Source organism: Agaricus bisporus, assembly GCF_000300575.1.
Source record: "Agaricus bisporus var. bisporus H97 unplaced genomic scaffold AGABI2scaffold_4, whole genome shotgun sequence".
Classification (NCBI taxonomy): Eukaryota; Fungi; Basidiomycota; class Agaricomycetes; order Agaricales; family Agaricaceae; genus Agaricus; species Agaricus bisporus.
The window spans coordinates 1,067,963-1,095,138 of NW_006267367.1; the positions used below are offsets into that span (position 1 = coordinate 1,067,963).

Genomic DNA, 27,176 nt, shown 5'->3' on the forward strand with positions numbered 1-27,176 from the left:
AAAATTTTGTACATAATATCTTTCTTTTCGGTAAGGAGGAGTGATTCCGGAAAAGGCAAGTCCACCCGTCCCGAACAAATCCGGTCAAACAACTCGGTTTCTCTACTACTGTCATTATGGTTTCGCTTGCTCGGACGATCCGCAACTTGCGACGTGTAGGTTTTCGAGAATGGTGGAGACAGATGCAGTATATTGGTGATGCAAAATCAGGTCGTTTTGTTGGAAGCGACCAGTATGTGTTTAAACTCTTCAAGAGAAATGGGAGCAGGGCTGAACGATGTATTCTCTTTAGATTTAACAACCGTTACTATGAGAACATGAATGCAGAGGAGGAGATCCCAGGTACGTTCACTAGATTTCTTGCCGCAGAATCTCTGATTCTGAGTATCTCCGTCCCTCTAGGTCGGCAACGCTGGGTCGACTTTTCTCAAGTATGAATTAACATCTTTTATCGTCGGAGTCACGTTTCTCATCCAGATACTCTACTCAGCACGAGTACAATGCATCTCAAGTTCCTCCCGAATGGCATTCTTGGCTGCAACACATCCGTAAAGATGCTCCTCCGCAGGACCCTATCTTCGCCAAAGTGACGCCTCCTTGGAAGGCAGTATGTTACCTACTAACTTTTGGTTCTCTAAATGAGGGTGCTTACTTTCGTTCTACCTAGCCGCATATTGAGAATTTGACTGGCACGCGTGGTGCCTACAAACCTTACAACACCGTCAAACCGAAGATTTCCGCCTGGGAGCCTCAAGTCAAGGCTCGTGCTTAGTTGCAACCAATAGACCTTGCCTCTCGAAATATATATTTATAATCCTGCGCAATCTCAATGGTGACCATATCGACTACAAAGAACATCGTCCACTACATGCTCCGCGATTGCAAGACTAGACGTCAAGCCTGGACTCTCTATGCCCAACAAACTCAACATAGGGTTCCTGCTGCTTTTTCCATTGGTAGGAAAATCGGTTCTGAAAAGAAAGTCTTGGAAACCGCCCCAAGGAGGGACCAGTTTTGGTCTCATACCACAGTAGTCGGGACGAAGGCCTGCGAGAGATATACCTGGCAGGTAATCTGTTATAGCCTCGTACATTTCTGTCAACCGAGATTCATCGGGAGTGAGAAGCTTATTCCAGAAATCAGCTTCATCCTCCGGCTGAGCATATGAGGAGGCATCTTGAGATGATGGGGGTTTAATCCACTCAATATCTGGTCCAAAACGAACTTGGCCGTGGAGGTCAAGAGTGAGATGAGTGCCAAGATGCTGAAATGCATGCTTGTCGGGACCTGTATGCGGGCATGGGTATATGAGGTGCGAATTATTGGCAATACCGGGTCCATTATACGCCGCATATGAACCTCGAGCGAAGTACATGGGTATTCGAGCAGCTTCCGGTAGTAGTGCATTGAGGATGAGTGTGGATGAAAGACCAGAAGCATTGATAAGCGTCCGAGCAAGAAGAGCATCGCTTTGGTCTTTATCCCCTGTAGCCACCTGAACAATCCAACCATCCTCCACACCATTGAGGTCAGGTATTTGAGTGGAAGTAGACCGTGTATACGGGTCTACACGAACAACGCGCGTCGAGTAGACTAGCTCCGCATTTTCAGAATCGATGATGTCCTTCTCAAGACTTTCCATGAAAGAATGAGAATCCACGATACCAGTCAAGGGACACCACAATGCACCCACGACATTCTCCGAAAGATCTGGTTCCATGTCATGAGCTCGACGCTTGTCGAGAAGTTCCGTGGGGAGAGCGAGCTGCCCTCTGCTGTCTGCTTCAAGACTCGGCTCCCGAAGGCTATGAGACGGCCAACGGAGCTTGAGTGATTTGGAATGTAGATTTCGGATATAATCCATTTGGGACTCTTTCGCTACCACCAGTTTCCCGACCTGTTTGTAAGGGATGTTGTATGTTTGACAACGGCGATACATCATATCGCGACCTCGCAGACATAGCCTTGTTTTGAGTGATTCAGGAGGATAATAAAGACCTGAAACGGAATCACACAGTTAGTTATGAGTGTCAAATGATGTCAGTTGACTTGTAGATTTCAATAGAAAGACAGGTTCTTCCGAGGAGGACAAATGGAGGTGAATTGACAATGTGACGTACCAGAATGAATCACTTCGGAATTGCGTGAACTGAAAAAGACATGTAAATGTCAATCATGTTGTTTTGTGGGTTGTGAAAAAGAACTGGTTCGGCTCACATACCTTAACTCCTCTCCTGCTTGGGCGTGCCTTTCAACCAAGAATGTCGTTTTTGTGGGAAGACGCTGGGAAAGACGCTGAGCAATAGCCAAACCAACAACGCCTTCATTCAGCAAAAGCCCATATAACGGAGTCTAAATGTCAGATGCTGTTAGATGTGAGCCAGTTGTTTTGGCTCACCCCCGCCAATAACTAAATAGTCGATGGCGTGCTGTGGAGGCTGTTATTGAACAGCAATGACAGCTAAGCTTGTGTGCATGTGCTTGAATGAGGGCTGGTTCGTACCTTGAATACATATTTGCCGCTTTCGTTCAAAGCTCGGGTGAGGCCCCTAAGGTTCCTCATCTAGGGGAACCAAGTACCTAGGAATCGTAAGCGTTGATGGACTCAATCACTGATCTAATCAGCCCATATAACGTCATTTGTCAACAACCACGCACCATGTCACAAAAAAACAGCTTAGGCCCACAACCCTCAGCAGTGGCCAATGTGGATGAAGCTTTGGCTAGATTTGACGATACTCCACTGTTTATGAAGAGTCTTCCAGAGGATGACACTGACAACGTAGCGTTGTCAGCTTTGCAAAGTCTTGTCCATGAAGGAACACCGGATGGTGGGTAGAGTTGTACGGGCTTTCCATATTTCATACTTCCATGTTCCATTAACTCGACTTCTTGGGTTGGCGCCTGAAATATAGAAATCGCTCAAAATTTCAAAGAGCAAGCCAATGATTATTTCAAAGGAAAACGCTTCAGGGAAGCCATGGGATTTTACAAACAAGGAATAGAAGCAAAACCAGATGACAAGACGTTATTAGTAGCTCTACTATGCAATCTAGCCGCATGCAACTTGGAACTCAGTGAGTCCAGTTATTTTCGTGACACCAATCTGTTACTGATATAACGAAAAGAAAACTACGGTTCTGTTCTTAGAGATTGCTCAAAAGCCATTTCTATAGATGATAAATGCGCAAAAGCATTTTATCGTTCAGCCCTCGCTTTGCTGGCCTTGGATCGCGTAGACGAGGCCATTGATTGCTGTACTCGATGCCTTGCCTTTGATCCCGACAATTCCGGGATAAAAAATGTTCACGACAAAGCCTTGAAGGCTAAACAAGTCAAAGAGACGCGTGAACGATCCAGGCAAGAACAAATCAGGCGGGAAGAGGAGGACAGAAAGACGTTGGCAGCCGCATACCAAGTTTGTTCTTTTGATTGGAGATGATTGACCACTGATTTACATATGCGATAGGCTCGCAATATCATAGATATGCCGAAACCTGATGGTTCTTCAAATCCGTATCAGCCTCACTGGGACCCAGAAGACTCTTCCAAGTCGACACTGGTTATACCGGTCTTCTTCCTTTACCCACAATACGCGACGTCAGATATCGTCACTGAATTCGTCGAGACCACGCCGTTCGCTGCGCATCTAGAAGTGATGTTCCCACCACAAGCACCACCGCCAGAATGGGATCAGAATAGAGAATACGTTGATGGAAAGCTCTCTGTATATGCCATGACACGCCGGAAACGTTTATTTAAAGTAGGGAAAAACATGACCCTTCTGGACATCTGTAAAGCAGTTGAGGTCAAAGTCGGTGAACCGAAAGATGGATTGGAGTTGAAGGATGGGTGTCTGACATTTGTGGTGCTACCCAAGGGTACGGCGGTGGAGAAGAACTGGGTGGAGGAATTCAAAGCGAACAAAGATAATAGAATTTAGGAGTGATTTCGTCTTTAGCCGAAGACTTTGGCCTGATACGGGTGTCGGTGAGGTGGGATTATATAATTAATTAAATTAATAAAAAAATAATGGATTGGGTATGAGAATGAGCGAACTCGAGCACATCGTTGCCAAAAACTAATCCAAGGCCTCACTTCACCCTTTCTGTGAGTGTTCTGTTGCTGTTCATGAACTTTCCGCGACAATTCTCATTGATTCACGAAGAGCTCATCTTGAGTTCATCTGAAATGTGTCAGCAATTGTGTAAATAGATACAAACACAAATGTAGTTGGTAGATATCTCTCTCGAAGAGTCTCGATGGAAAATTTGCTCAGTCAGTTTGTAAATTGAAATGCCACAAGCCTCTAGGTCGCTTGTATACTCAGATTTTCTTCGCGCTTCGCGCCTCAGTAGCTTTGGTCCCTCCGAGTCTTTGATTTATTTAATAAGGCATCAATATGTGATTAAGTAATCAATATATGTTACTGATAATATTCACGACATTAGTAGCTTCATGGGCTCAATAAAACACTCATTGGGGACACTTGCTACATGAACCATTCATGATGCAAATTTATGAATTCTCGCCAGGTTCATGAATGGCAATTCATTACTTTCTCGGGGTTTCTTTGGATTGTTTCCAATTGCCAAATATGTCATGCGGTCACATGAAACATGTGACCGTATCCGTATCCGTATCCCTCACTGACATCAGCAACGCGCCAAGACTTTTGACCTTAGCGCCGGCTTCATATGATTCCAAAAAAGGAAGTCAACTCTGTATCTAAGTTTGGCCTTGTTGTGGTAAGCCAGCCCGTCTGCCTGGTCATCAAGAAACCTCTCATCAACGTCGTTGTCGTCGTCAAAAGGCCTGGTAAGTCCCGATTTATGCCCGTCTATGTTGCGCGATCCAGTGAGGATGGTTCAATCATGCTGGAAAGACGAGGATTGGAAGGGTTGAGATGGATGGCGCGTTTCGAGTGTGGATGTGGGATCTCAAGCTGATAGTGCCTTCTCTGCGTATGCCAGGTCCCTCATCAAGATGTCGGTGAACAACAAAATCCTCCGCACGGCCAATGCGCCCACCTCTCCCCCCGATGAGATTGAAATCGCCGTCGCTCAGGCTCTCATTGACCTCGAAAACAATGTCCCTGAACTCAAGAATGAGCTCCGTGCCCTTCAAATTTCTGCTGCCCGTGAAGTTGATGTCCGGGGTGGCAAAAAAGCTATTGTTGTTTTTGTTCCCGTCCCACAATTGAACGCTTTCCACAAAATCCAGGCTAGGTGGGTTTACGGCTGCTTGATTGTGTCTATTATAGGATGATGATTGACCAGTGGAGCAGGCTGACACGAGAATTGGAAAAGAAGTTTTCCGATCGCCACGTCGTTTTTATCGCCCAGCGCCGAATGTTGCGCAAACCCACGCGTAATTCGCGGGTTAAGCAGAAGAGGCCTCGTAGCCGTACGCTCACGAACGTGCACGAAAAGATCCTTGAGGATCTCGTCCACCCTACCGAGATCGTTGGCAAGAGGACGCGTGTAGGAGTGGACGGTTCGAAATTGCTGAAAGTGTATGTGCCCAATCTGATACAGGGAAAAAGAGACGCTGACGGATTTATTGGCATCTGACAGGTTCCTTGACTCAAAAGACCAAACATCACTCGAGTACAAGCTTGACTCGTTTTCGTCGGTGTACCGCCGTCTGACAGGGAAGGAGGTTGTGTTTGAATTTCCGGTAGTGTCGCAGGAGTAGATAGATAGCTGTAGCGAACATGGCATTTCTGACCTGGAGAAGCGAACCGGGCGAGCCAGCTCGTGAGATGATGGACTTGAAAGGCAAGAGCGGATATGGCAGCGCCTGTTCGCCCCCCGCCATGGACCCCTACGTCCACCCCCGCTACGACCATGGCATCGACTCCAAAATCGTCGTCATGGGCAACTCGGGCGTCGGCAAAACCTCCCTCCTCCACAGATACACCCAGAACAGATTCGACCCAAAAAACACAACCTCCACCAGCGGCGCCTTCTTCGTCACCAAGAAAGTCCTCGTTAACGGCCTCAAAGTCCGCCTCCAGCTCTGGGACACTGCTGGTCAGGAGCGTTTTCGCAGCATGGTAATTTCCTCTCCCCTGCGCCCCCTTTTTTACTTCTCACCAGTGTTGTCTAGGCACCCATGTATTATCGAGGTATCAGTTAGCCATTTGTCTTCCCTCTCCTTTCCACTCACCCGCCCTTCCAGGCGCAAACGCCGCTCTCCTTCTCTATGACATTACGAATTCCTCCACGTTTGAAGACGTCCGCGGCTGGCTGCAAGGTGTGTGCACTACACCATTCCACCTGTCAAACGCTCATTCCCCCTGCAGAACTAAGGAAGAATTGCTCTCCAGAGCTCATTATCTACATCGTTGGTGCCAAAGCTGACCTCCACCATCGCCGCCAGGTCACCTCCGACCTCGCTCGTTTGTCCCTCCACAACTGGTTCCCTCCACCCAAACCACCACCTCCCGTCCCTCCGCCCCCTCCTCCATCTACGCTCTCTTACATCCGTCCCCGCTTCACATCCTTCCCCGGCCTTCGATCCCACTCTGCTCCATCATGTTCCCCTGTATCCCCTGAAACACCTGCTTATCTTGACCTGCCCTCTAGTCGGGCATCAGCACTACAGCGAAGCAAGACTACTATGCAAACCCGCCCACGTACCGCAAACTCGCTTACGCGATCCAATGCAAGCTCCGGCTCTCGTACACCTCAATCTTCTAGATTTGGATCACATTTTGGCTTTGGAGGAGGCTGGGACGCCCATGGCGATAACAGCAGTAACAGCATTGAAGAAGAAGACGAATATGCCGTAGACCCGGAAAGCGACGAAGGAGAATGGGGACTTAGTAAGGGAATGGAACTGTTCGAAGTATCTGCCAAGGATGACGTTGGTACGTTTGCTTCAGGAACCAGCTGATCGACGCCCAGGCTGACGATTGTCTTTAGGCATCCAAGGTCTCTTTGACCACCTCATATCCGCCATCATTCTCAGAAAGGATGCGATCGAGCAAGAAAACGAAGCAAGGAAACGTGATAGTGTATTCTTATCAAACGTTTGTACCCCCGCCTGGTCGGCCCAGGCGGATGAAGAAGAGGCTCGCCAGAAAGCCCAGCAACGCTCTGGCAGTTGGAGTTGCTGCTAGCAACTGTGTTACCTTACTCCCTCACCACATACCCTTCCCATTTATCCCATATCCTTAACTTTTCTCGTCATCACTCAGCCCTTTTTCTCCATTTTTTTAATCTGCAAATCTACTCTGCTTCACGATCCATCACCCCTTCCTTCCACTTAACCCGAGTTTATCGCTATCTCTATCTTCCCATTACACACATGATCGTATATTCTCTTACATGCCAAGCCTCGGACTTTGGAATGCGGAGATGAAATTTCGTTTCGCCTTCTTTTGTTACCTTAGGTTCGCTTTCGTTTTGTCTACTTTAGTATCTGCACTATACCTGCCTTAAGTACATATGTCCCATGTCTGTCCCATGTCGTACAGTGGAATCTTATCCTGGAATCATGCAATTGTATCATCCGATTTAATAGCTCAGTTGTCCGATCTTCGCGTGCATTTAATTATGAACACCAATCCATTTTTGTATATATATATATACATACTAGCCTTGTGCCTCCTGCTGCCACCCCCCCTTATCCAGGCTGCCTCTATTCTCGCACCTCCGTTCCCTCTTCTTATCCCTCGCGGCCGCAGCCTCGCCCTTTCCGACCATGGCGCTCGTCCCTCCCAATCCACCAGCGGCCAAGTTCGACTCGGATATAGCAGATGACGTCTGTATTCCGGAGCACTGCTTCCATGCTTTTGATGCACTCTACTGTGCCCTCACGAATGCAGATCCTATACAACCTGCATTTCCAGACGAGAAATAGTAGGTTCCGCTCCCTATCATCCAGGCCGTATATATTGAGACGATGCCATAGCCCATTGTTCGTGACCTGGAATACTCTCTCATCTCGCCCGGGCCGTCAACCTCGTCTGCGAGGCTGCATCGGGAATTTCGATCCCATGCCCATCGTAGATGGTCTCGCCGAGTATGCACTTATCAGCGCCTTCCGCGACTCTCGCTTCAGAAAGATAAGCAAGAATGAACTTGAGACACTCGAATGCGGGTACGTCCTATGATTCAGTTTCAGTGCATGTTCTCCATCTTCCTCTGCACCGATTTCCTTGGCTATCAAATATTGACATTGGTTCTTGCTTTTTGTTTTACCCCCGCTCCACGCACATCTTTGATATGTGTTTTCACTCAATCCAGAGTGTCCCTGCTTACCAATTTTGAGGATGCACAGTCCTACCTTGACTGGACAATTGGGGTGCACGGAATCCAGATCACCTTCCCCCATCCTTCCCTAATCACTCAGTCATCCTCGGGCGCACCCACTCCATATTCTTCCAGCCCGAATCTGCCTCGACTATCCTCATTCAGATCGTTCTCTGCAACCTATCTTCCCGAAGTTATCCCAGAGCAGGGATGGGATAAACTAGACGCTATAGACAGTGCCATCGAGAAAGCTGGCTGGAACGGTGTTATCACGGAAGACCTCCGCAGGAGCATCAAGCTTCGAAGATACCAGAGTAAGAAGTGTTCCGTGACATGGGATGAATATCGCCATTGGAGGGAGCAGAAAGAGGCTGAAGTCTAAATGGAAGCAGTATCAATAGTCAGTTGGTGTAGTATATTGTACGTTATGTATGGAGGAAGTATTGGATAGACCGTATTAAAGACGGGTCAAAACACTATAGATCATCGGAATTATCATCACATCCTGATTCGGGTTCGTCTAAATCCTCCGCTTCCGGAAACAGTCTACGTCTCCACCTCGTCAACCGATGATTAGGCCCTCTTTGAAGCATCCCGAACCGGTCTTCCATTCGTATCCAAACAGTCCGCAAGAGATCAATATCGTGGCCACCCATTCTACTAAACGAGTTGAGAATCCAGAACACAGTCGCCTCAGATACCATTGTGTCAGGAGGTAGTTCGATAAATCTATCAAAAATGTTCTGTAGATTTTCAAGGTTCCACTCCAAACCACCTGGCTGTGGACCACGACGTTTCCTTCGAGGTCCGGGGCCATGGCGACGGAAGCCCAGCATCAAAGCACGAAAGACATGAACAGTTGGGGAATATAAAACCGGTTGGAGTTCACCACTCTCAGTTAGAGTGAGCGGCGCGCCGCGTTCTACGTTTGAAGTGGATATCATATCGATAAAGACGCTCAGCGCAGCACGGAGGTTCCCGTAATAAGCCATGGTCTGGATCATGAGCGTGAAGGTCACTTCGTTCGGCCTCCAATCAGGTTTAATAATGATGCCCTCTAGGTCTTGAAGTTTTTCTCGAACAGCGGTAATGTCATCCGCACCACTATACGCCTCCGGGACAATATTGTTGCGGAGTAGGCGGTATATCATCATAACTACATCAACCCGCTTGTTGTGGCCATATGCCCACATACACGCATTGAGCCCATCTACCCCAAGCTCTAGGTTTTGTTCTTGCATTTTGGTGATAGTTGAACGGACGCCCGCAAGTTGTTTCCTGGCGGTGAAATACTTCAACAGAGCAAGGTGCGTGATCCTGTTGGGGGGCAAAGCGGTCTGTTTAAACAGTATAGTAGCGCGGTGCAGCGTTTGGGGGTGATTTGTTCGGGCAGCGATATCGATGAGGGTTGTATACGTATAAATATCAGGCTCCATCATTGGTGTAGACGGCAAGTGAATGTGGAAGGGGTCATCCTCCGGGCGTGGAGAAAGGACGTCATCGAAATCAGCGTCCGAAAAGCGGGAACCAGGTGAACGGTTGTAAACCATGTCATAGTAGATGCTAAGAGAATTACTGAAGTCCCCCGCATGAGACTTCCGCCAGCCTTTCCCGGCATGATCAATGAGCGCGTTCCATTCGTGTAACTGAATTTTTCCCCCATAATTCTGTATTGTCGTCAGAACAGAGAGCAGACGAAGGAACTGGGCACGCGTTTTTGGAACATTTTGAGAAATAAGACGTGCAAGACGGTGGAGACAAGCAAAGGGTATAAGGGCACTGGCATTGCCATTGTCTGCTGCGAGATCGCGCCGTCGCTGCAATCTTGAGAGAACACAGTAAGCGTTCCAGCCATTTTCGACAGAGGACGTAGTCGCAACGACATGCAGCATATCTTGGGATACTTTTTCGGCGCCTTCGAGTTCGTCCTCTGGGCCGGGTATCACGACTAGCCGTCGCGGTCCGTAACCGCGGAGAGGTTTGACCGTCTGGCGAGCCCAGGGACGACCAGACAGGAAGAATGCCTCCTGTATGTAAAAGCCTGGTGGGGATATTTCTTCTGATTCCTGGACACCTTCTAAAGGTTCTGTGGAAACTGGATCGACGGCGAATTCGTGGTTGTCCCCGATTGCCCTTTGAATAGTTTCTCCATCTTCCATCAAGCTGTCTTCCTCCAATGCGACAGCCTTTTCTGTTAGACTTTTTTCTGTTGGCTGATTCGACGCGGGTTGATTCTCTGCTAGGGCGGCAGTAGAGGCAAACGAGAGACTCTCGGTAGGTAACCTTGCGTCGTGACTGGTTAGACGAAGATGAAGCGTTGGGACAGAAGAGTATCTGCCAGCGAACCACTGTATCCTGTGGCCGGTGATCATTCCGGAAGTTCGGAAACATGGCAGGAAAATGGCGACTGTTGTTGGCACGAAATGGAGGCCCAGCGAGGACGCTCTGAGCATCAATAGGACGCGGAATCATCCTGAGGATGGCTGAGAAAAGGAGAGATATGGCCAAGGAAGACTCACCAGACGTGCACTCGCCGTGGATGCCAACAAACGCGTTGAGCCGCTGTTCAGAGTTCACGCCCGCTCGCTTTTTTTGGTCACATACTCCCACGCTGAAAATGTCTCGTGCATGGACTAATATATTCATACGTCCTAACTCATAATGAAAGTGGAAGAAAAATGTATGCTAGTAAAGACACAGAAAACTACGCTCGAGCCTTGAGAGTACCCAAGAATGCAGCTTTCTCCTCGAATGTTTGGAAGGAGCCATGCTGTAAAATATCAATCAGTGCTTGCTTTAAATCTTTGCTGTCAAGATCACTTACTCCGAATTTTGACGATGTGTCGATGAACTTGAGTTGGATTTTTTCGAGATCCCGACGTGATGTATGCACCATCAGCGACTTCCGGATGGTAATGACACGTTTCTTGATTCCTGGAATCGAGCCCTTTAGTAGCAAGAAGTCGTTTTTGACAATTCCGTAGTGTGGGAAGCCACCCATGGGTGTGATGGATTTCTTAGTGGCATCGGCCTCCGTCGAAGCGTTGGCGTCATCAGCGCCAGAACCGACACGGAAAATCTTCTTATTCAGCTCGGTACGGTGATGGTAGCCGTCTGAAATGATAGAAAACAAAATCAATCAGACGAAGAATGAAAAATATCGATGCAGATATTGACGTACTTTGACCGGCACGAGCAACGGAGAACATGACCTTAGAAGGATGCCAAGCTCCAATACAAGCAACCTTACGAAGACCTTTGTGGGTCTTACGAGGAAGTTTCTTAGTGCCCCAACGATGAGTAACACCCTCGAATCCGTGACCTTTGGTGACAGCAATAACATCCACGACCTCATCCTGCTCAAATATTGTCGAAATCTCTACGGGTTTCTCAAAGAGACCGTGCGCAAATTCAACTTTGTCGGCGATAGAGCCACCATTAACTTGAATCTCCATGAGATGAGCCTTCTTCTGACTGAGAGGAGTCTTCCGGATCTGGGTGTGTGCAAGGACACGGACAACAGTGCAATACTTGCGGATACGCTCGAGTTCTCGGCCAATGGATTTGCCACCATCCTCGGCATGCTTCTTGGCATAGCGGGTGAAGGCCTTCTTCTTCGAACGGTACCAGTTCTTGTAGAAGCGACGTTTAAGTTCGTCAGAAAGGTGATTGGCCCAGACAGTGGTGAGAGTACGAAGGCCACGAGGTGTCTCGACGTAGCCAACGACACCAACCACCATCATAGGTGGTGTTTCAACAATTGTCACAGCTTCTACGATCTCACGCTTGTGCATCTCTGAAAAATAGTGAGACCTAACCACGATCGATGTTCAAAAACCACGCACTGGATCCAGGACGCTCAAGATCGCGGACCACATGGGTCATACCGGCCTTGTAGCCCATATAAGCGGTCAAGTGAACTGGTTTCTTGGGGTCATCCTAATAGACAGACAGTTCCATCACTGTCGTGAGACACAAGATATAGACATGGTGACGCACTTTAGGGAAAGATTTAACCTTGCCACGGTGGCGAGCGGAACGTTTCCTTGGGAGGAAACCAAGAGACCCATGGCGAGGTGCTTCGTACTATAATCAAACTAGAGTTATATGTGAAATTTTGAAGAGAGACAATTTGCACACCTTACGGTGACTGAGGCGAGATAATCAGCAGAAGATATAGCGCAAGTTTGAATAGACATACCTCATCTTGAAATCTTGAGGGCTTGAGCGAGCGTCGACGACGTGATGGGCTTCGTTCCTCACAATTACCGGCATCTCCCGCGGTGGCTTTGCATACTGTATAGTTATTGATCATCAACCAATTCTGGCAATCAGAATACCTTATTCGGTCGCACTCTTCGCTATCTTTCTTTATTGTTTATCCTGAATCATACCCTATCATACCTCTTCTTTCTAATTTAATTAGACGGTCCAGTGCCTCCTGTGAGATTCACTTCCTCATAAGAGGCCAAGCTCCGTCTCATGAAACTAGATTTGTCTTTCCTGAGCCAGCCGTCTGTCAACGGGTTGCCCATCAGACGTTAGCCTTAACTTATCCATTGGGATAAGGTCTAGCCTTCGATACGATAAATAGATGATAACCGAAATGGGATTAAAAATATAAAATTTACAAGCTTGACACTGACAGACTCTCATGCGGCCGCCCGCCGATGATACGTCTATCACGTTTCACCATTCGGGTATATCCCATGTCATCTATCAGAGGCCTGCCCGCCAAATTTTAGCTATATGATTCGACACTAATCCCAATTGTATCAGAACGCGATATGGCAGTTTTATGACCTGCAGAACATGTCCCCATCGCTTTGGTTGCACAGTCAGGTCCTGTGGATTGGTTGGATGCGAACCAGCATTAGAGAAATGCTCCAGACTCATCTCCCGTCCTCGAGCTGTCTATATAATCGCGTCGAGGAAGAGAATGATTTCGGGTGAAATGAAAGATCCTAGCTCTGCTCAGCAATTAAATTCCGCGAGTCAGCTGTTTAATTTGGTCTTGATTTCTAATTGGCCAATGTTCAACAGCAGTCACGGCAAGTAGGTCTTCTGTGAACCAACTTTCGTTATTCCGAGCGTTTCCCAATGGTGATGCAGCGTCTATCCTTAGAACGATAACGTGTATGATGAAAGAGTGTATTTGAGTTACTATTGACTTTGACGAGCAGCTATTGCGACGAACACCGGAACACATCACACCCTGACTGGTAAATGGGATCGGAGAACTTGACCCAAAAATTTGGAAATTTCGTCACCTTCCCAGCAATGGTACCGCGTGACATGCTGAGCGCAAATAACATTCCATGCGCAGATCATTACTGCCAATGGGAAATGAATTTCATGGATAGTGGGACCCTAAGAGGCGAAGTCGAGTGGGCACTCCCACCTTACGACATGACTATGTCACCGTCCGCTTGCGTCCTTGGTGCACCTCTCTCGACAGAATTGACAAGTTCCCTCCTAATTTCGGAACCGATTTGATGGTGTGGGGTCGCTCTTACAACATCTAACAATGCACCTTTTTGTTCTGGAGTCAAATCCGACGCATAACTGGAATTTTTGGACTAATGAGCGCAATTTCGAACGGGAATTAACGCAAATACTTGCCGTTGGCAAAAGGCTAGTAGACTCTGGTGCCAAAGAACAGGAAGTTTGTCGGAGTCACCCCTTGTTTTGGCTTTATATGTGTTGGACAGCCGAATATAATGGAAGACCAGAGCGTCTACCACCTTGTATGGCAGCTCAAACTTCTTATCAATCAAAACGCGGATAAACAGGGAATTTGGGCCTATCAGAAGTTCGCGTCAATGAAGGCGAGTTTATATGGGTGCCATACCTGAATAATCCATTTCCGCAATCCGAAGCAAGGCCGCTGAGGCGTGTAAGACAGGCACCTTCGTACGAGCAAGAATTGAGGCAACAATCGCAGCCTCCTTCAAAGTGCATCCTTGCTATTCAGAATGGGGTTAGCAACGGCATAGTTCCTATTAGATTGTATATCGGGCGCACTTCGAGCATGGGGAAAATGATCCCTTTGAAGACTGCGCCAGGCTTGTACAACGCTCGTTTCAGTGCCTCGTAGTATTGGACATTAAGTTTCTTATTTTCATGAATATCTTCCCGGATAGCATCTAATAGGACCACGCTAAGAAATAACTGTGCTTGAGGGGGCTTCATACTGGAGATAAAAATTCGTGTGGCGGCTCGGCAGGCATGGGGAGACCAATTCTCAGGGCTTGTGAGTGCCAGCATTCGGGCCCATGCTGGAAGAGAAGGAATAACTTTAAAAAGTTTAGGTAAGGGTCCTGACTTGTATTTATGCAGGAAGAGTCCTAGCCTGGGGGCGTCAAGAAGATGAGGAATGACTTCATATGAGTGTATGAGGAACACACTTGGTATAAGCTTCAACAACTGTGGGATTGAGACCAAGGGCAGGATCAGGTTTCTCTCGATCTGAGGATAAGAGTAGGTTTGAGAGGCTTGCTACCAGTGATAAGAAAAGTGGCCTGGAGCGAACCTTGATGCACTCTTTGAATTGTGGCCGCCGAGTTGTTTTCAGCATTATCCAGTTTGGCAAAGATAACGTCTGCCAAGGTTCGCCGTTCTGTAGAGTTTGCAGGTAACAGGGCACTCAAGGTTCGAATATCTTCTTCATCTATTTCCTGAGCTTGCTCTCAGCAAGAAAGATGGGGGCAAGAACGTGATGTCGCTCACAAGCTCTTCTTCAAATTCCTGGTAGTCATCAAGATTTGATTCATCCTCTGCCTCCTCTGCCTCCTCTTCCTCAGATTGTGAGCGCAGTTGAGTGAACGAAAGAGTATTGATTTGATCATCGGGGACTTCTTCATCAACATCTGGTACCTCGAATTCATCCTGTTGGTCTTTGGCGAGTTCAAAGATCTTGCGAGACGTTTGTTGATCTAGGGTGACCTGTTTTTAGCAATGATCAGGGGAAAGTTGGGCTCGGATGGATAAGGGCGATACATCTGGGACGTCATGGTCGTCGTCTGATTTCCGCGACTTTTTGCGTTTTCCTGGCTGGGAAAGGCGGCCGTACTTTGCCTGAGCCTGGTCTTCATTTAGCTGGACGTGGAGGGGGGCGTGTCTGGGCTTCTGTGGCTGGGACTGGGCGCGAGGCATTATAACGGACAGAGACAGGAACGGATGATGATAATTTTTGTGATCGGGCACGGAAACCGCATTAGGAAAAAGAAATGACCCTCGGTCCCTAGTATAAAACGAAACGTCGCAACATAATACGGCCTCCCCTCGATCCTAATGTCTCCCTCCTATGTATGTCTCTCCCCCTGCCCCCATTCCCGCCTCTGACTCAGTCCTGTTTTGTCTAGATCAAAACCTTTGATAAGGAAGGCAATGAGATCACCACGGTCGGCCTGGACCGCTTCGGTTTCGACTCGCGAGTCCCTCTTGATGTCCTTCGATCTCTATACCTCCGCTCTCATTACATTATCTCAAATAATGACACCAAAGCCATAGTGAACCTCAGTGATAAGGAAGCAGAGGCTGAACATGCCAAGCTGAGCAGTGGCTACACGCTTTTCCAACCCACTTCAATTTACTTTCCGGAAACTGCCTCTGTATCTTACAGCACACTCTCCCGCTTCCCGCCTGTCAAACTTCTCCCACTGTCCCAACGCAAGCGTGTCCTAGTTACTGGTGGAGCTGGTTTTGTCGGCTCCCATCTTGTTGATCGCCTCATGCTCCTCGGCCACGAAGTCACTGTTCTCGATAATTTCTTCACCGGTTCCAAGACAACTGTCAGTCACTGGGTTGGTCATCCCAATTTTGAATTGGTTCGCCACGATGTCGTGGAGCCATTCATGATTGAATGCGACCGTAGGTACTTCGACCCTGCCCCATCACGGCCCACTCATGTTATAGTTAGAAATCTATCACCTCGCCTGTCCTGCGTCCCCTCCGCATTATCAAGTAAATGCTGTCAAGACGATCAAAACATCGTTTATGGGAACGCTTAATATGCTCGGTTTGGCCAAACGTACTAAAGCACGTTTCCTCACATCGAGCACGTCTGGTAAGGTTCCTTCATCGTCGAAACTCTATGGCATCAGTTAATTTGCGCCCATAGAGATTTATGGTGATCCTGAGGTTCATCCGCAACATGAGGACTAGTGAGTTTGGTTGCATCACACAGGGACGGATTACGAACCACTGACACATTTTTTGATATCTCGATAGTTGGGGTCATGTTAACCCAATTGGACCCCGTGCCTGTTACGACGAGGGAAAGCGTGTTGCGGAAACGTTAACCTACGGCTTCCAACGGCAGGACGGAGTTGATGTCCGTGTTGCACGTATCTTTAATACCTATGGTCCTCGTAGTAAGTTTTCTATTTTCCCCACCGTGATTCGTGCTAACCCTCTACGTAGTGAACCCGTATGATGGTCGCGTCGTTTCGAATTTTATCGTCCAGGCGCTTAAAGGCGAAGATATGACGGTTTATGGCGACGGCACACAAACCAGATCATTCCAATACATCCACGACCTGATCGATGGTCTCATTGCGCTTATGGGTTCGGATGAAAGTCGCCCAGTTAATATCGGCAACGGCGATGAGTTCACCATTGGCGAGTTCGCTGAGCTCGTCCGGGAGATCGTCGAGAAGGTACAAGCTGAAGATGGCATTACGCATCAGAAGCGTGTCGAGATTGTACACAAGCCGATGCCTACTGATGATCCTCAGAAGCGTCGTCCTGATACGACAAGGGCAAAGCAGTCGCTCGGTTGGCAGCCTCGCTGGACTGCACGTATGGGCATAGAGGAAATGGTCAGGTACTACAAGGCCAAGCTAGCTGAAGGGGATTTATAATCGTGTTCGTCAAGAACCATTCAGATATTGTTGTGAATTCGTTGTTCTATAATAGAAGTAGACTATAACACAGATTCTGTAGATATGCATGGATATAGAGGGTATGATAAAAGTCGGATATATGTCATTCTCAAGCAAAACCGGCTCGTCCTAGAGTACAAAGAGGATCTGCAGCAAACCTCATCAGAGGAGACTTGAGAATTTCAGCGGATAACATTTGGTTTGAGTGTGTTTTTTCGGAACATTTTTCGATTTCATGGTTTCCGCTGGATGGAGTCCTTGATTGTATCCCATGTTTAGCACATGAAGCGATGAAGGCGGGATCTATGAGGATGCAGATGCGTGAGGATGAAGGATTTATCTGTCAAGTACCAGAACATACCGGTGGCGGAGAGGCCATCTTGACCGCCCTCAAACCAATGACGACCAATACGATCGGAAAACCTGCGAATATACAAGGAGATCATGACGCGTTACAAAAGCAAACGCAATCTAGCAACACTCCCATACTTTCGGAGGGGCCTTCCATCTGGACCTAACGGAGAGAAGCTAGAATTCCGTCCAGCCGCATACCTCAGCAAAAGTTCCGTCTGTCGTTGAATCCCCTCTTCCGAAAGACACGAGAAGGATATCGGTGACATTGGATCGTTTTCAGTGATTTCTGGCTTGCCCATAAAGCTCGCTAGTTTTTCTAGTGCCTTTTTCATTCGGGGTTCGATTTTGACGTCTTCAAAAGGGACTTTCGAATCTGGCCGTGGGACACGTTCCAATAAAAACTTGGCGTAGACTTTATTCAATGCTGATGCTGAGTTGTGATCGAGAGACAGGTTAGAAGATCCACCTAGGGTTCCGGTCTTAGCAAACGTCCTGTGGCGGTTGAAGGGGCAATAGCATGACACGAGCCTATTATGGGTACAAGTATCGCGCCTCCTTCCACACTAGTCAATGCTTCTTTCAGACTCTCGGCATGTTCGAGGCCGTGCATCTCGTTTCTTGCACCCTATTTACAGAATTGTCAGTAAGACGTACGAAGCCGATATATACCAATACTGACATGGAATATGAGTACAGGTTGCTTGATTTGTTCTAGCATATCAGCTGTCAATGGTGTCCGCTGCAATCGCTAGTTTTAAGGACAAGACGTGATATAGAATATAACGGGCTTGCGTACATTTAGGTAAACGCCTACAGGCTCTGCAATTCTTTTTCTCTCTTCTGGAGGTGTTTTCGTGGCCCAATATGAGATCAGCTAGAACGAGAGATTTGATCGGATAAATTCGATGTGTAAACAGATTTTCCACTAACATCGTCGTAAAGATCATTATCACAGTCCTAATCATCAAATTTCCAAATAAGAAACACGAGCCTTGATTGAAAAGAAAGAGCTTGACTGACGGGACCACAGAGTAAATGGACGGCTTCCAATCCTGCGTGTTCAAATGTTTCAATGTCCTCCGCAAAGCACCACCGTTCCATTATTTCACTTATAATGGAAGATGCTCGATGAGACCTGGGGTTCAGTAGACTTTAGAAATTTGTCATTTTGATTGAGCCACGTCAACGTACTCGGAAGGTGAAGGGATGTTGCAAAGCCCCAGGCTGAGATACATGTCCGGAAACCTTGTCGGTACAACATTGTCGTCAACACTTTGGAGCGGTGTTAGGCGGCAATGACTTACAAGACAGCGAGACGCAATGCACATAGTATAGCTGTAGACTCCAGAGCTAGGATATGACACGGTGGAAGCCGCAGTTTCTGTAAAGACTCTTTAGCTTTCTTGCTGTTTCGTTAGATACGACACAACTCACCATATGACAGAGCGCGATGTCGGCAGCTTCTACCCAGTTATCGTGTCGCGCACTCGGTCTAGAAACGGATCTCCCTGAACAGCGCATATCGAAGGCAATAAGATTGCAGTTTTGGTATATCCGAGGGTCCCCCCAGTGATTGTCAATCCATTGTAGGTCGAGAAATACGGGATGGAGGATCAGTACGGTGGGTTTCTCGGGGTCAAAGCCGCCCACGTTGCCAAATTCGCTATTTGTGATGTAAAAAATAGAAACAAAATCATCCTTGCTATGAAGATCAATGAAAGGCATGGGATAGAGAGGCTAAACCGTTTAGAAAAAGAAAGTAAGGAAGATTGGAGGAGGTATATAAATGGAGAACATGTATCAACCCGAAAGTCAGCGAAAACTCAATTGGACCTTGAGGTTCCTGGGAAAGAGAAGTGATCTGAGATACGTACGCATCTAGACAGGTGACGGAAAGCAGCAAAGCTTGCTCTTCGCGAGATCACATTATGTACTTTCGACAAGTTTCGAGGACTTCGACATAAGAACATACAGTCAATGACAACGATACAATGAGAGCGTTCCAATAATACGTGATCCGAAAACACCTTCCCGAACGCGTTAAAGTCGGCAGTACTCATCATGATCAAGCAAAGGAAGAATAGGGCACAGCCACTTTTGATTCTAAAGATGGGCCGACATCCGGACTGAACGAATTTACTTTATAGAAGGTCCGATGATACTAATCAACACCTGTAAAACACGCTGTTGGAGCTGGAGCTGATGATGAGTATGGCAAAATTTGATTGAAGAAGGGGCATACCTCCCGTGCCGGAGACTCCGTTGTGATGTGCATTGTAGGGACCTTGAGTTTTTGAAGTTTAAGCTGCTGCTGAGATACAAGGCTATCCCAGGCAGATAGAGCGCGGTTAGTATCAAATTTGCGAATTTCCTTTTTGTGAGCATCGACAATCATCTGGTTGATGAAGCGGCGAAATCAGAGAATGACACTATCAGCAGCTTGCCACTAACGTCGGACTCGTGCTTGGAGACGTTGACACCAATTATGTTCGCCCTGTTGACAGGTGAACAAAGCCGAGCCTTGCTTGGCATGCACATACTTGGTCTGGGCTGCTTTCAGTTTGTCTTCGTATTTTCTGTGAATATTCCGCCGCTCTTCCCATAGCTGACGCTCAAGTGCATCTTGATCCTGCTTTATCTGTAGATGACTATTTAAAAGAATTGAAGACGTGGGCCAGGGCGGGGAAGTGGCGATACCTTCTTGATCTCGTCTATGAAAGAGGGTTCACGTGAAAGACGCAGAAGGATGGGCATTGCATCGTCGAGATCAACGAAGCGCAGATCTTTTTCCGAAAGCGAAGGAGCATCCGGTTGAGGAAAGGAAGAGGTGGGTTCTGGTGATTGGGAATGAGGTGGGGACTGCAGCTGGGAAAGGAGCGTTGCGACTGAGGAATTCGGCGGCTCGGGCTTGGCTAACTGCGGGGGGTGTTCCGTGGGCTGTGGATGGGAGGCGGACAACTGCTGCCATGCTGACGATGACCTAATTTGATCCAGGAGGGCCTGAACGCCTGCGGGGTCCTGAATCCGGGGATCAGACGGGTGTGAATGATGGGGCGACAACATACTGTGAGGTTGGGATTCATGGGGGGGAGAGAAAGGAGGACGCACGGGGTAGGGACGGGTAAGTGGCACGGTGATCAAGAGGCCGGCCAATCAGGGGGCGGGCAGGCATGAGGCAAGGCGGTTGCCCTTGTGGGAAAGGGTTGGATTGGCAACCGAGCCGGCATTTTCCCACACCTCTTCTTCTGCTCCTCGCCCTGTCCTCTCCTCCGCCTTTTCTTTTCCCTCGGCTCTTCTGCAGTGCCATTCCCCGTTTCTCTTCTTTCTCTCTCCTCCACAATGTCTTCCTTCCAGGATCCGGACGCCGGGAGCTCGTCCCACATGATGAAAACCACTAAACGGGGGAGGCCCTTCCTCAAAGTATGCACTCCCCCGTCCTCTCCCCCCCTCACTCTTCTTTCTCACTCTTCATCTCGTTCTAGGACACCCTCGATCTCTTTGCCACCCTCGTCGTCTCCCTCCCCCTTCTCCCCCACAAGCAGTTTTTCCGCAATTTTCCCCACTCCTTCACGACGTATGTCCATTGTTCCCTGATATCACATCGCCCTCTCATTCCCGTCCCCCAGCGACGAGGCCGCCCAAAATTTAGCTTCTCTCAAGTTCTCCCAGTCAAATCGCGGTCCAGATCCCAGAGAACCATCACGAGTAGTCACGACAACCACGACCACGACCTTTTCAATGACTCGTGACATGGCTAAAGCCATGTGCCAGCATTTCATGGATGCTCGCCTCATCGAAAATGCAACCGACCCTACTTCCAACCTTTTCAAGGACCGTGGCGTCTACCAGCTAACCGCAAAGGGCCTTCACGTCCTCGAACGATTTATCAGCAAAAACGGCATAAACTCAGACCATCTCCAACCCGTCTTCGGTTCCCAGCCCATCTGCATCAAACTCCTACATTTGGAACGCCGCCTATCTGATGATGAAATAATCGTTACACAATCCGTCATTACCGCTCTTTTCCGCCGTTTTGTTGGCCGACAACCCAACTATCCTCCTTCCATCAATAAAAACGACACGGACCTATTCCTCCGCTACAACGAGAGGGCAAAGGGCATTCCTCTCCTTGACCTCGCTGAGAAGGGTTCCAAAGGTTTGGTCTCCAACCGATACTGTTTTTATGCTGTACAAGCCCTCGAGTGGCTCTGTGATTTCACATCAGTTGTTGGTCGTGAGGAGGCCGCCGAAATGGCTGCCCAGTTTGTTCGTTTCGGCCTCATAGCCCTCGTTAGTGACAAGCGGAAGAACACTGATTCTGCCATCATATTCACCGTCCGTGGCTCGACGCCCCCAGGCTCATCTGGACCTCCTGTAAACGTAAGCAGCTTCTTTTCGTAGACCTGAGAAACTTTCTCACACCCTCCCAGGGAGAATTCCGATGCACCAACAAAGCCGTATACAAGATTACGGAGGAAGGGAAACGGGTCGCCCGCTGGGGAGATTCGCGCTCAACCACCGATTCTCCCAGCAGCTCTTCAGTTAATCTGGCTGACCGCTCCTCTATTGATGCCCAGTCTGATGAGACTGGTGAGACCACGACCCGCGAAGGCCGCGTCCATCGTCGTGCGTCTGTTGCAGAGCTCAATGCACAAAATGCACAGAAGCGATCCAAAGAGAGTAATGCCGATCGTCTACATTATATTCTAGAACAGCCAAGATTACGAAGCATGTTTCGCGAGTTCCTGAGGCACAATTTCTGCGAGGAAAACCTTGCATTTTGGATGGAGGTTGAAGACTTCAAACGCAAGTTTCTCATCACCTCCAGCGCCATGGCTTCCAATCCCCTTGCTCGGCCTGGTAGCCGTAGCACACCGGGTCAAGCTGCTATGGAGAAGCATCATGAACAGTTGATCCAGACTGCCTCACTCATCTTCAATAACTACCTGGCTCAATCTAGTCCTGCTGAACTCAACATCGATCATGCTATCCGGCAGGAACTCCTCCGCTACCTCGAAGAAGTCGTTTCCACTGTCACCGGAAAGGTTTTCCAAGGGCGCCTAGAAACCGAACAGGCCAGCGCATTCAACGCCACTCAACTTCAACATGTCATCCGTTTGTATGAGCGAATACAAAGTCACGTCTTCCGGCTGATGGCTACCGATTCTGTGCCAAAGGTAAGCTTGTGCGCACTATCTGTTCTTGGGTTTCGCTTAGATATTTGTTTGTAGTTCATCAAAACTCCTGATTTCCAGAGCGCACGTACATGGGTGGAAGATTTCGAACTCTTCGATCAAGATATCCGTCTATTACCCTTGACGGGACCTTCATCACCTCCTGGTCTCAACGACGACGTTGGTGGTGCGTATGTAACAATATCGCAGCAGGCAACGGAGCGCGAGCACCGTTTGCAGCAGGCTCGGCAACAAGAAGAACAGCAACAGCGACAGATTGGTGCTCACAACTATCCCTAAGTCGGCGACGGACATGTCCAGTCACGATACTGTTACGCAATTTTCGATTTCGCGGGGGGTTTTTTTCCTTTATCTCCATGCACATCTTTATTTCTCCTTCGTGGATACTTTTACCTATAATCTTTTCCTCTTTAATTTCTCAAGCTCCCATGGTAGTTTACTACTGGGTTGCTCCATCGTCTCAGCGAGGCTGGATTTTTTTGTTCAATATTTTTTTTGTAGCCTCAACAGTGCATTTCTTACCATCCACGCATTAAACTCTTTTTGCAAAAGGAAGATGTCTCTTTTTGTAACGCAAACAATTCGTATAATATACTCCAGGTTGTGCTACCTAATAATACCTTTTTTTTCTGTCACTGTCAACGTGTCCCACGTGATGAAAGGCAATCTCCAGACGTTCAGCGCACATTTAAATTACTCGGTGCCTTTCACACTCTCGCTGGCACTCTCTTAATTTCCGTTGGTCCCATGTCCTGGCTCAAAGAAATGGCTGGTGGCGAAAAAATGCCCCCATATGTCGAAAACGACAGTTCCTCACCTAAAGTCAAGGATCCCTATATCCCAAATCGAATGGTCTCCAACAAGCCGGCTAATAGACCGTTCCTCGCGTACGCCTTCACCTCAGTACTTTCTTGATATAGGATGAACTCTGTGTTGCAGTTACAGGGACTATCGCGAGAAGCAGGAAGCCCTGCATGCTGAATGGTTGAAGAAAAAGGAGGAGCATGACGAGAAGGTTGCACGCGGAGAAAAAGTTGAGCCTCTGGAGCCTGACCCAACTGCCGTACATGAGGTCGGAGTCCTAGGGTTGCTCAAATTCATTCTTTATCTCGTCTTGATCATTGCTCTCGCCGGTAAATTCATCACCGGGAGCTTTGTGTGGGAGTATGAAAGTCAATGGCTCCAACTCAGGACGTATATGCCGGTTCGTTCACCTGGTATAATCCCTGTTCACTTTTCTGACACATTCCTTTAAAGAAAAGTGACCGCTTATTTTCTGAACGCATGCTAGCCCAATATGATGGTAGTGACCCCAATAAACCAATCTACCTCGCTGTGAGTTTAGTATTTCTATGATGGCGGCTTTAATCATGCAAATCTTACGACAGATTGGTGGGGTAGTATATGACGTGACCAAAAGCTCGGCGTACCGTCCGGGCGGCTCATATCACGTCTTGTACGTCCATTTCTCATTATTTCTCACTATGCTTGCGTTCTGAAGTTGACCCGTTTTTCCAGTGCAGGTGCTGATGCGAGCAGGGCTTTTGCCACGACTTGTTTGGACCAGGATCACGCAACTCATGATCTTCGTGGATTATCAGCAGCTGAGCTGGAGGTAATGACCGCCTTCCCTAGTTACGCCTGTTTCTGACGGCATTCCATACATAGAGCATGCAAAACTGGAAAGTTTTCTATAGGGATCATAAAGATTACTTCCGAGTTGGGCGCGTCACTCACAAACCAGTCGATCCTTCGACTCCAATACCTCCGCATTGCAAGGCCAAGAAGGAGGAGGAGAAGAAACGTCAACAGCGGGCCGATGCCGAAAAGGCCGCCTCTGAGCAGGATCGGGGAGAACACGACGAACTTTAATGAATCGGTAATAGATTCGGGTAAAGACTGGTCTATAAATATGGACGGATCCAAAAAGTCCTTGATGCTACACAAACTTATACAAATGCATGCAATCTAAGATATGAATTATGTTATCAACACTGAGCACTTCAAATCGGCTCCGTTGGATAAAACATTAATCCGTGATGCCCAGCCCCTGTTGAAGTGGGCTATCGAAATTGTAACACTCTGGTGGCACTGAACACGACATATCCGGGACGCAACCGTGTGTCATGAAGTAGTTCTTCACAATGGGATAGTCGGCCATGGACGCGTTGACTAGAAGTTTAAATGGGTCTCCCGAATATTTGCCGACGACGACGTTACCCCGCCATGCCATCTCCTCTTGAAAAGCAGAGCCTTGGAGATCTCTAATTGTTTTATTGATGGGGAAAGGCATGCCATCCCGAGAGACGGCGGGGTAGAAGACCACGTAAGGATTCGAGAACTTCTTGTTCATGCCATCAAGTGATTCGATAAGCTTAGGAATAAAGTATATCAGACATTACTTCCATACAGCTTGGGTCGTTGGGACAGATGTGACGTACCTGATACTTCCAAGCACGAGGCCCATATTTTTCGGCGATCTGAAATTCAATTCAGCTATGTAATTGGAATGAAAGGCGAGGAGCGAACATAATCCATGTAAACCTCAGGGTGAGGGATCCGGGTTGTTGAATATCCATAAGTGCCTTGGTGAGGAGCATAAGGGACTGGACTACAATGGGGTCAAATGTCTAGTTCAGCCCCAGTTAGTATTTAACTGACCTCGTCATGAGGCTGACAACCGTTGGCGGACGACCTATGAGGGGAGCGTCAGTCGGTCGTTATGAACAAGTTGGTGTTGCTATTTACCATCAGAAGGGAAGAGTATAGCGCCGAATCGTTCCATGTCAGCCATGATGACTACAAAATGACCGAGGAAACCGATAATAAGTGCCGTTTACAGGGACAAGGATATTACGGTCCTTACCTTCAAAAAGAAAATACAAAAAGAATTGTCAGATGCAAGAAAAGCAAGCGAATGATGAGTCTGCTCGACAGGGAAGCCGCTGGAATTATATATGCCCTTGTAGAACAATGAGGACTACATGCCACTTAGATATTTTCCACCAGATCGTTTGCCGTAGTGTTTGAAACCTTTACTGTGGGTCATCAATCAGGGATCATTCACACACCAGTGGCATCTGGGGTTCATTCATTTGTTATGAATGGAATACATCTCACGGAGTTTGGCTATTCAAGGCTGGTCTCGGGCAGTATCTGCAAGCTAGCCTGGCACAAATGAGCGGTCCATAGGCGATGTGCGCTAGATGGCGCGTCTAGGCCCACAAGAAGGAAGCAGGAGAAGGGTCGATCGATAGCTAATCATTCGCCTAACAGGCGATTGGGACGATTCGCTTGTCGCGGGTCGTTCGACGGCAACTTTGATCGGTGGGCCTATTTTGGGAGAACCTATAATTGCAATACACTGACGCTTGTATAGCCGCAAGACATCGACCGTCACAAAGAAATCAAATGAAAACCAGCAAACCAGTGAAGTGAGTGTGGGCGGATACTCAATGTTGAGTCAGATCGTGATGAAGTGGCATCGATGCCTGTATCGTTTAAAGGTGACAGTCAATTTATCAAGTCCTGAGACAGTTTAATTCAGGCGCTTCTGGGTAGCAGTGCAACCACGCAGCATAGTTTGAACTCCCAGTCATCCCACGCAGATGGACAATCGATAGCCAATGGGTTGATAGGAGGGTGCTTAGAAATCGGAGTATATACCTTCACCATTGCTTCGTACTTTTTTTTCTAGCGTTCCGGTATCCAAAGGAACTCGACTCGTCGACCAATGGTTCTTGACTGTTGTGTAATCCCGGAAGCCGTGGATGTTCATGATTGGAGGAGTGCACGAGAGTCGTTTCAAGGAAATCAGGATCGAGGTACTTTGAAATGAATAAGGCGAACATAAACACGATGTTGGGGTGGCTTCTCTTCGTGACAAGGGAGAAATGGCTGGGTCCGAATCGCCATAAAAAGTTCTAATAGAGTGATTTGTTTGAAAATCGACACACAGCACTTCGATATGTGAAGGATCCATATTTTCGTTCTGGGACTATAGATGTAGATGGCCGGCTGGTTCCTGCGCCATCGGCGCTGTTCCTGTCTCGCTCTCGCTAGTCGACGATTTATTGTCCAGACATATGTGTAGAAAGGAAAGAGGTCCGACGGAAGTCAAGGAGATTATCAATCCGCCGTAGTGTTCTACCCGAGTGCTTCGATCCCTGCTTGGTTGAGGGGGCCATCGATGTATCTTTCAGTCACTTGAGATTCGAGGCCCACTCACAGCCCACTCGTTGTTGTCACGACCCTAAAGAATTTGCGAGCCGCAAAATGGGATTGACACCACAAGGATATTGAAGACAAAGGAGCCAAGCCAGAGATACATTGTCCAAGAGATCAAGGGGTCCTGTCGCGTCAGCTTGCAGGCCATGAAGCCAATACCAAGTGAGGAGCCATGCGGTAACCAGTAGGCAATAAATTATTGTGACAGCTAGTATCTATCGAAGGCCTCATATGAACGCGGACGAGAGAGGGAC

The 27,176-nt window shown here is 48.0% G+C and overlaps 14 protein-coding genes across 14 annotated transcripts; 8 read left to right on the forward strand and 6 right to left on the reverse strand.

Moving 5' to 3' along the window:
- Positions 1 to 116: 116 nt before the first annotated feature.
- Positions 117 to 772, forward strand: AGABI2DRAFT_68160 (DAP13 NADH ubiquinone oxidoreductase; the record flags this gene model as incomplete). Its single annotated transcript, XM_006460058.1, has 5 exons — positions 117 to 232; positions 293 to 342; positions 403 to 431; positions 491 to 607; positions 668 to 772. 5 exons carry the CDS (start codon positions 117 to 119, stop codon positions 770 to 772), a joined length of 417 nt encoding a protein of 138 aa, XP_006460121.1.
- Positions 773 to 790: 18 nt separating this feature from the next.
- On the reverse strand, positions 791 to 2,572 carry AGABI2DRAFT_202848 (hypothetical protein). Its single transcript, XM_006460059.1, has 5 exons — positions 2,504 to 2,572; positions 2,399 to 2,438; positions 2,222 to 2,321; positions 2,121 to 2,149; positions 791 to 1,998 (listed from the first exon to the last, which is right to left on the reverse strand). The coding sequence occupies exons 1-5, from the start codon at positions 2,561 to 2,563 to the stop codon at positions 827 to 829; spliced, it is 1,401 nt and encodes a 466-aa protein (XP_006460122.1). The 5' UTR covers positions 2,564 to 2,572; the 3' UTR covers positions 791 to 826.
- An 87-nt stretch (positions 2,573 to 2,659) lies between these two features.
- AGABI2DRAFT_202852 (hypothetical protein) lies at positions 2,660 to 3,943 on the forward strand (the record flags this gene model as incomplete). Its single annotated transcript, XM_006460060.1, has 4 exons — positions 2,660 to 2,831; positions 2,916 to 3,077; positions 3,129 to 3,418; positions 3,470 to 3,943. The coding sequence occupies 4 exons, from the start codon at positions 2,660 to 2,662 to the stop codon at positions 3,941 to 3,943; spliced, it is 1,098 nt and encodes a 365-aa protein (XP_006460123.1).
- Positions 3,944 to 4,752: 809 nt separating this feature from the next.
- On the forward strand, positions 4,753 to 5,736 carry AGABI2DRAFT_135379 (hypothetical protein). Its single transcript, XM_006460061.1, has 4 exons — positions 4,753 to 4,818; positions 4,974 to 5,228; positions 5,288 to 5,515; positions 5,577 to 5,736. Exons 2-4 carry the CDS (start codon positions 4,987 to 4,989, stop codon positions 5,695 to 5,697), a joined length of 591 nt encoding a protein of 196 aa, XP_006460124.1. The 5' UTR covers positions 4,753 to 4,818; positions 4,974 to 4,986; the 3' UTR covers positions 5,698 to 5,736.
- Positions 5,737 to 5,799: 63 nt separating this feature from the next.
- Positions 5,800 to 7,361, forward strand: AGABI2DRAFT_191893 (hypothetical protein). The gene is made up of 5 exons (XM_006460062.1): positions 5,800 to 6,058; positions 6,112 to 6,130; positions 6,184 to 6,258; positions 6,308 to 6,874; positions 6,930 to 7,361. Exons 1-5 carry the CDS (start codon positions 5,819 to 5,821, stop codon positions 7,124 to 7,126), a joined length of 1,098 nt encoding a protein of 365 aa, XP_006460125.1. The 5' UTR covers positions 5,800 to 5,818; the 3' UTR covers positions 7,127 to 7,361.
- A 349-nt stretch (positions 7,362 to 7,710) lies between these two features.
- On the forward strand, positions 7,711 to 8,643 carry AGABI2DRAFT_142453 (hypothetical protein; the record flags this gene model as incomplete). Its single annotated transcript, XM_006460063.1, has 3 exons — positions 7,711 to 7,868; positions 7,921 to 8,109; positions 8,256 to 8,643. 3 exons carry the CDS (start codon positions 7,711 to 7,713, stop codon positions 8,641 to 8,643), a joined length of 735 nt encoding a protein of 244 aa, XP_006460126.1.
- A 94-nt stretch (positions 8,644 to 8,737) lies between these two features.
- Positions 8,738 to 10,815, reverse strand: AGABI2DRAFT_202863 (hypothetical protein; the record flags this gene model as incomplete). Its single annotated transcript, XM_006460064.1, has 2 exons — positions 10,781 to 10,815; positions 8,738 to 10,734 (listed from the first exon to the last, which is right to left on the reverse strand). Exon 2 carries the CDS (start codon positions 10,712 to 10,714, stop codon positions 8,738 to 8,740), a length of 1,977 nt encoding a protein of 658 aa, XP_006460127.1. The 5' UTR covers positions 10,715 to 10,734; positions 10,781 to 10,815.
- A 58-nt stretch (positions 10,816 to 10,873) lies between these two features.
- Positions 10,874 to 12,491, reverse strand: AGABI2DRAFT_135382 (hypothetical protein). Its single transcript, XM_006460065.1, has 7 exons — positions 12,463 to 12,491; positions 12,402 to 12,411; positions 12,261 to 12,347; positions 12,107 to 12,200; positions 11,443 to 12,057; positions 11,086 to 11,375; positions 10,874 to 11,031 (listed from the first exon to the last, which is right to left on the reverse strand). The coding sequence occupies exons 1-7, from the start codon at positions 12,465 to 12,467 to the stop codon at positions 10,966 to 10,968; spliced, it is 1,167 nt and encodes a 388-aa protein (XP_006460128.1). The 5' UTR covers positions 12,468 to 12,491; the 3' UTR covers positions 10,874 to 10,965.
- A 1,172-nt stretch (positions 12,492 to 13,663) lies between these two features.
- On the reverse strand, positions 13,664 to 15,416 carry AGABI2DRAFT_150095 (hypothetical protein; the record flags this gene model as incomplete). Its single annotated transcript, XM_006460066.1, has 8 exons — positions 13,664 to 13,826; positions 13,884 to 14,064; positions 14,113 to 14,227; positions 14,286 to 14,613; positions 14,669 to 14,729; positions 14,794 to 14,938; positions 14,991 to 15,206; positions 15,261 to 15,416. 8 exons carry the CDS (start codon positions 15,414 to 15,416, stop codon positions 13,664 to 13,666), a joined length of 1,365 nt encoding a protein of 454 aa, XP_006460129.1.
- A 128-nt stretch (positions 15,417 to 15,544) lies between these two features.
- AGABI2DRAFT_191898 (hypothetical protein) lies at positions 15,545 to 17,954 on the forward strand. The gene is made up of 7 exons (XM_006460067.1): positions 15,545 to 15,569; positions 15,626 to 16,133; positions 16,183 to 16,329; positions 16,384 to 16,426; positions 16,494 to 16,636; positions 16,686 to 17,449; positions 17,508 to 17,954. The coding sequence occupies exons 1-6, from the start codon at positions 15,555 to 15,557 to the stop codon at positions 17,123 to 17,125; spliced, it is 1,296 nt and encodes a 431-aa protein (XP_006460130.1). The 5' UTR covers positions 15,545 to 15,554; the 3' UTR covers positions 17,126 to 17,449; positions 17,508 to 17,954.
- A 300-nt stretch (positions 17,955 to 18,254) lies between these two features.
- On the reverse strand, positions 18,255 to 19,225 carry AGABI2DRAFT_68702 (hypothetical protein; the record flags this gene model as incomplete). Its single annotated transcript, XM_006460068.1, has 6 exons — positions 18,255 to 18,374; positions 18,431 to 18,457; positions 18,521 to 18,635; positions 18,692 to 18,745; positions 18,805 to 18,881; positions 18,935 to 19,225. 6 exons carry the CDS (start codon positions 19,223 to 19,225, stop codon positions 18,255 to 18,257), a joined length of 684 nt encoding a protein of 227 aa, XP_006460131.1.
- A 411-nt stretch (positions 19,226 to 19,636) lies between these two features.
- AGABI2DRAFT_150097 (hypothetical protein) lies at positions 19,637 to 20,583 on the reverse strand (the record flags this gene model as incomplete). Its single annotated transcript, XM_006460069.1, has 6 exons — positions 19,637 to 19,693; positions 19,743 to 19,895; positions 19,952 to 19,994; positions 20,041 to 20,138; positions 20,387 to 20,518; positions 20,566 to 20,583. The coding sequence occupies 6 exons, from the start codon at positions 20,581 to 20,583 to the stop codon at positions 19,637 to 19,639; spliced, it is 501 nt and encodes a 166-aa protein (XP_006460132.1).
- A 164-nt stretch (positions 20,584 to 20,747) lies between these two features.
- On the forward strand, positions 20,748 to 23,192 carry AGABI2DRAFT_191899 (hypothetical protein). The gene is made up of 5 exons (XM_006460070.1): positions 20,748 to 20,920; positions 20,983 to 21,074; positions 21,127 to 21,880; positions 21,931 to 22,677; positions 22,732 to 23,192. Exons 1-5 carry the CDS (start codon positions 20,840 to 20,842, stop codon positions 22,972 to 22,974), a joined length of 1,917 nt encoding a protein of 638 aa, XP_006460133.1. The 5' UTR covers positions 20,748 to 20,839; the 3' UTR covers positions 22,975 to 23,192.
- Positions 23,193 to 23,401: 209 nt separating this feature from the next.
- On the forward strand, positions 23,402 to 25,611 carry AGABI2DRAFT_191901 (hypothetical protein). Its single transcript, XM_006460071.1, has 11 exons — positions 23,402 to 23,582; positions 23,635 to 23,899; positions 23,953 to 24,030; positions 24,084 to 24,151; positions 24,214 to 24,310; positions 24,364 to 25,069; positions 25,137 to 25,175; positions 25,225 to 25,306; positions 25,357 to 25,390; positions 25,444 to 25,494; positions 25,562 to 25,611. Exons 1-6 carry the CDS (start codon positions 23,443 to 23,445, stop codon positions 24,565 to 24,567), a joined length of 852 nt encoding a protein of 283 aa, XP_006460134.1. The 5' UTR covers positions 23,402 to 23,442; the 3' UTR covers positions 24,568 to 25,069; positions 25,137 to 25,175; positions 25,225 to 25,306; positions 25,357 to 25,390; positions 25,444 to 25,494; positions 25,562 to 25,611.
- The last annotated feature ends 1,565 nt before the right edge of the window (positions 25,612 to 27,176 follow it).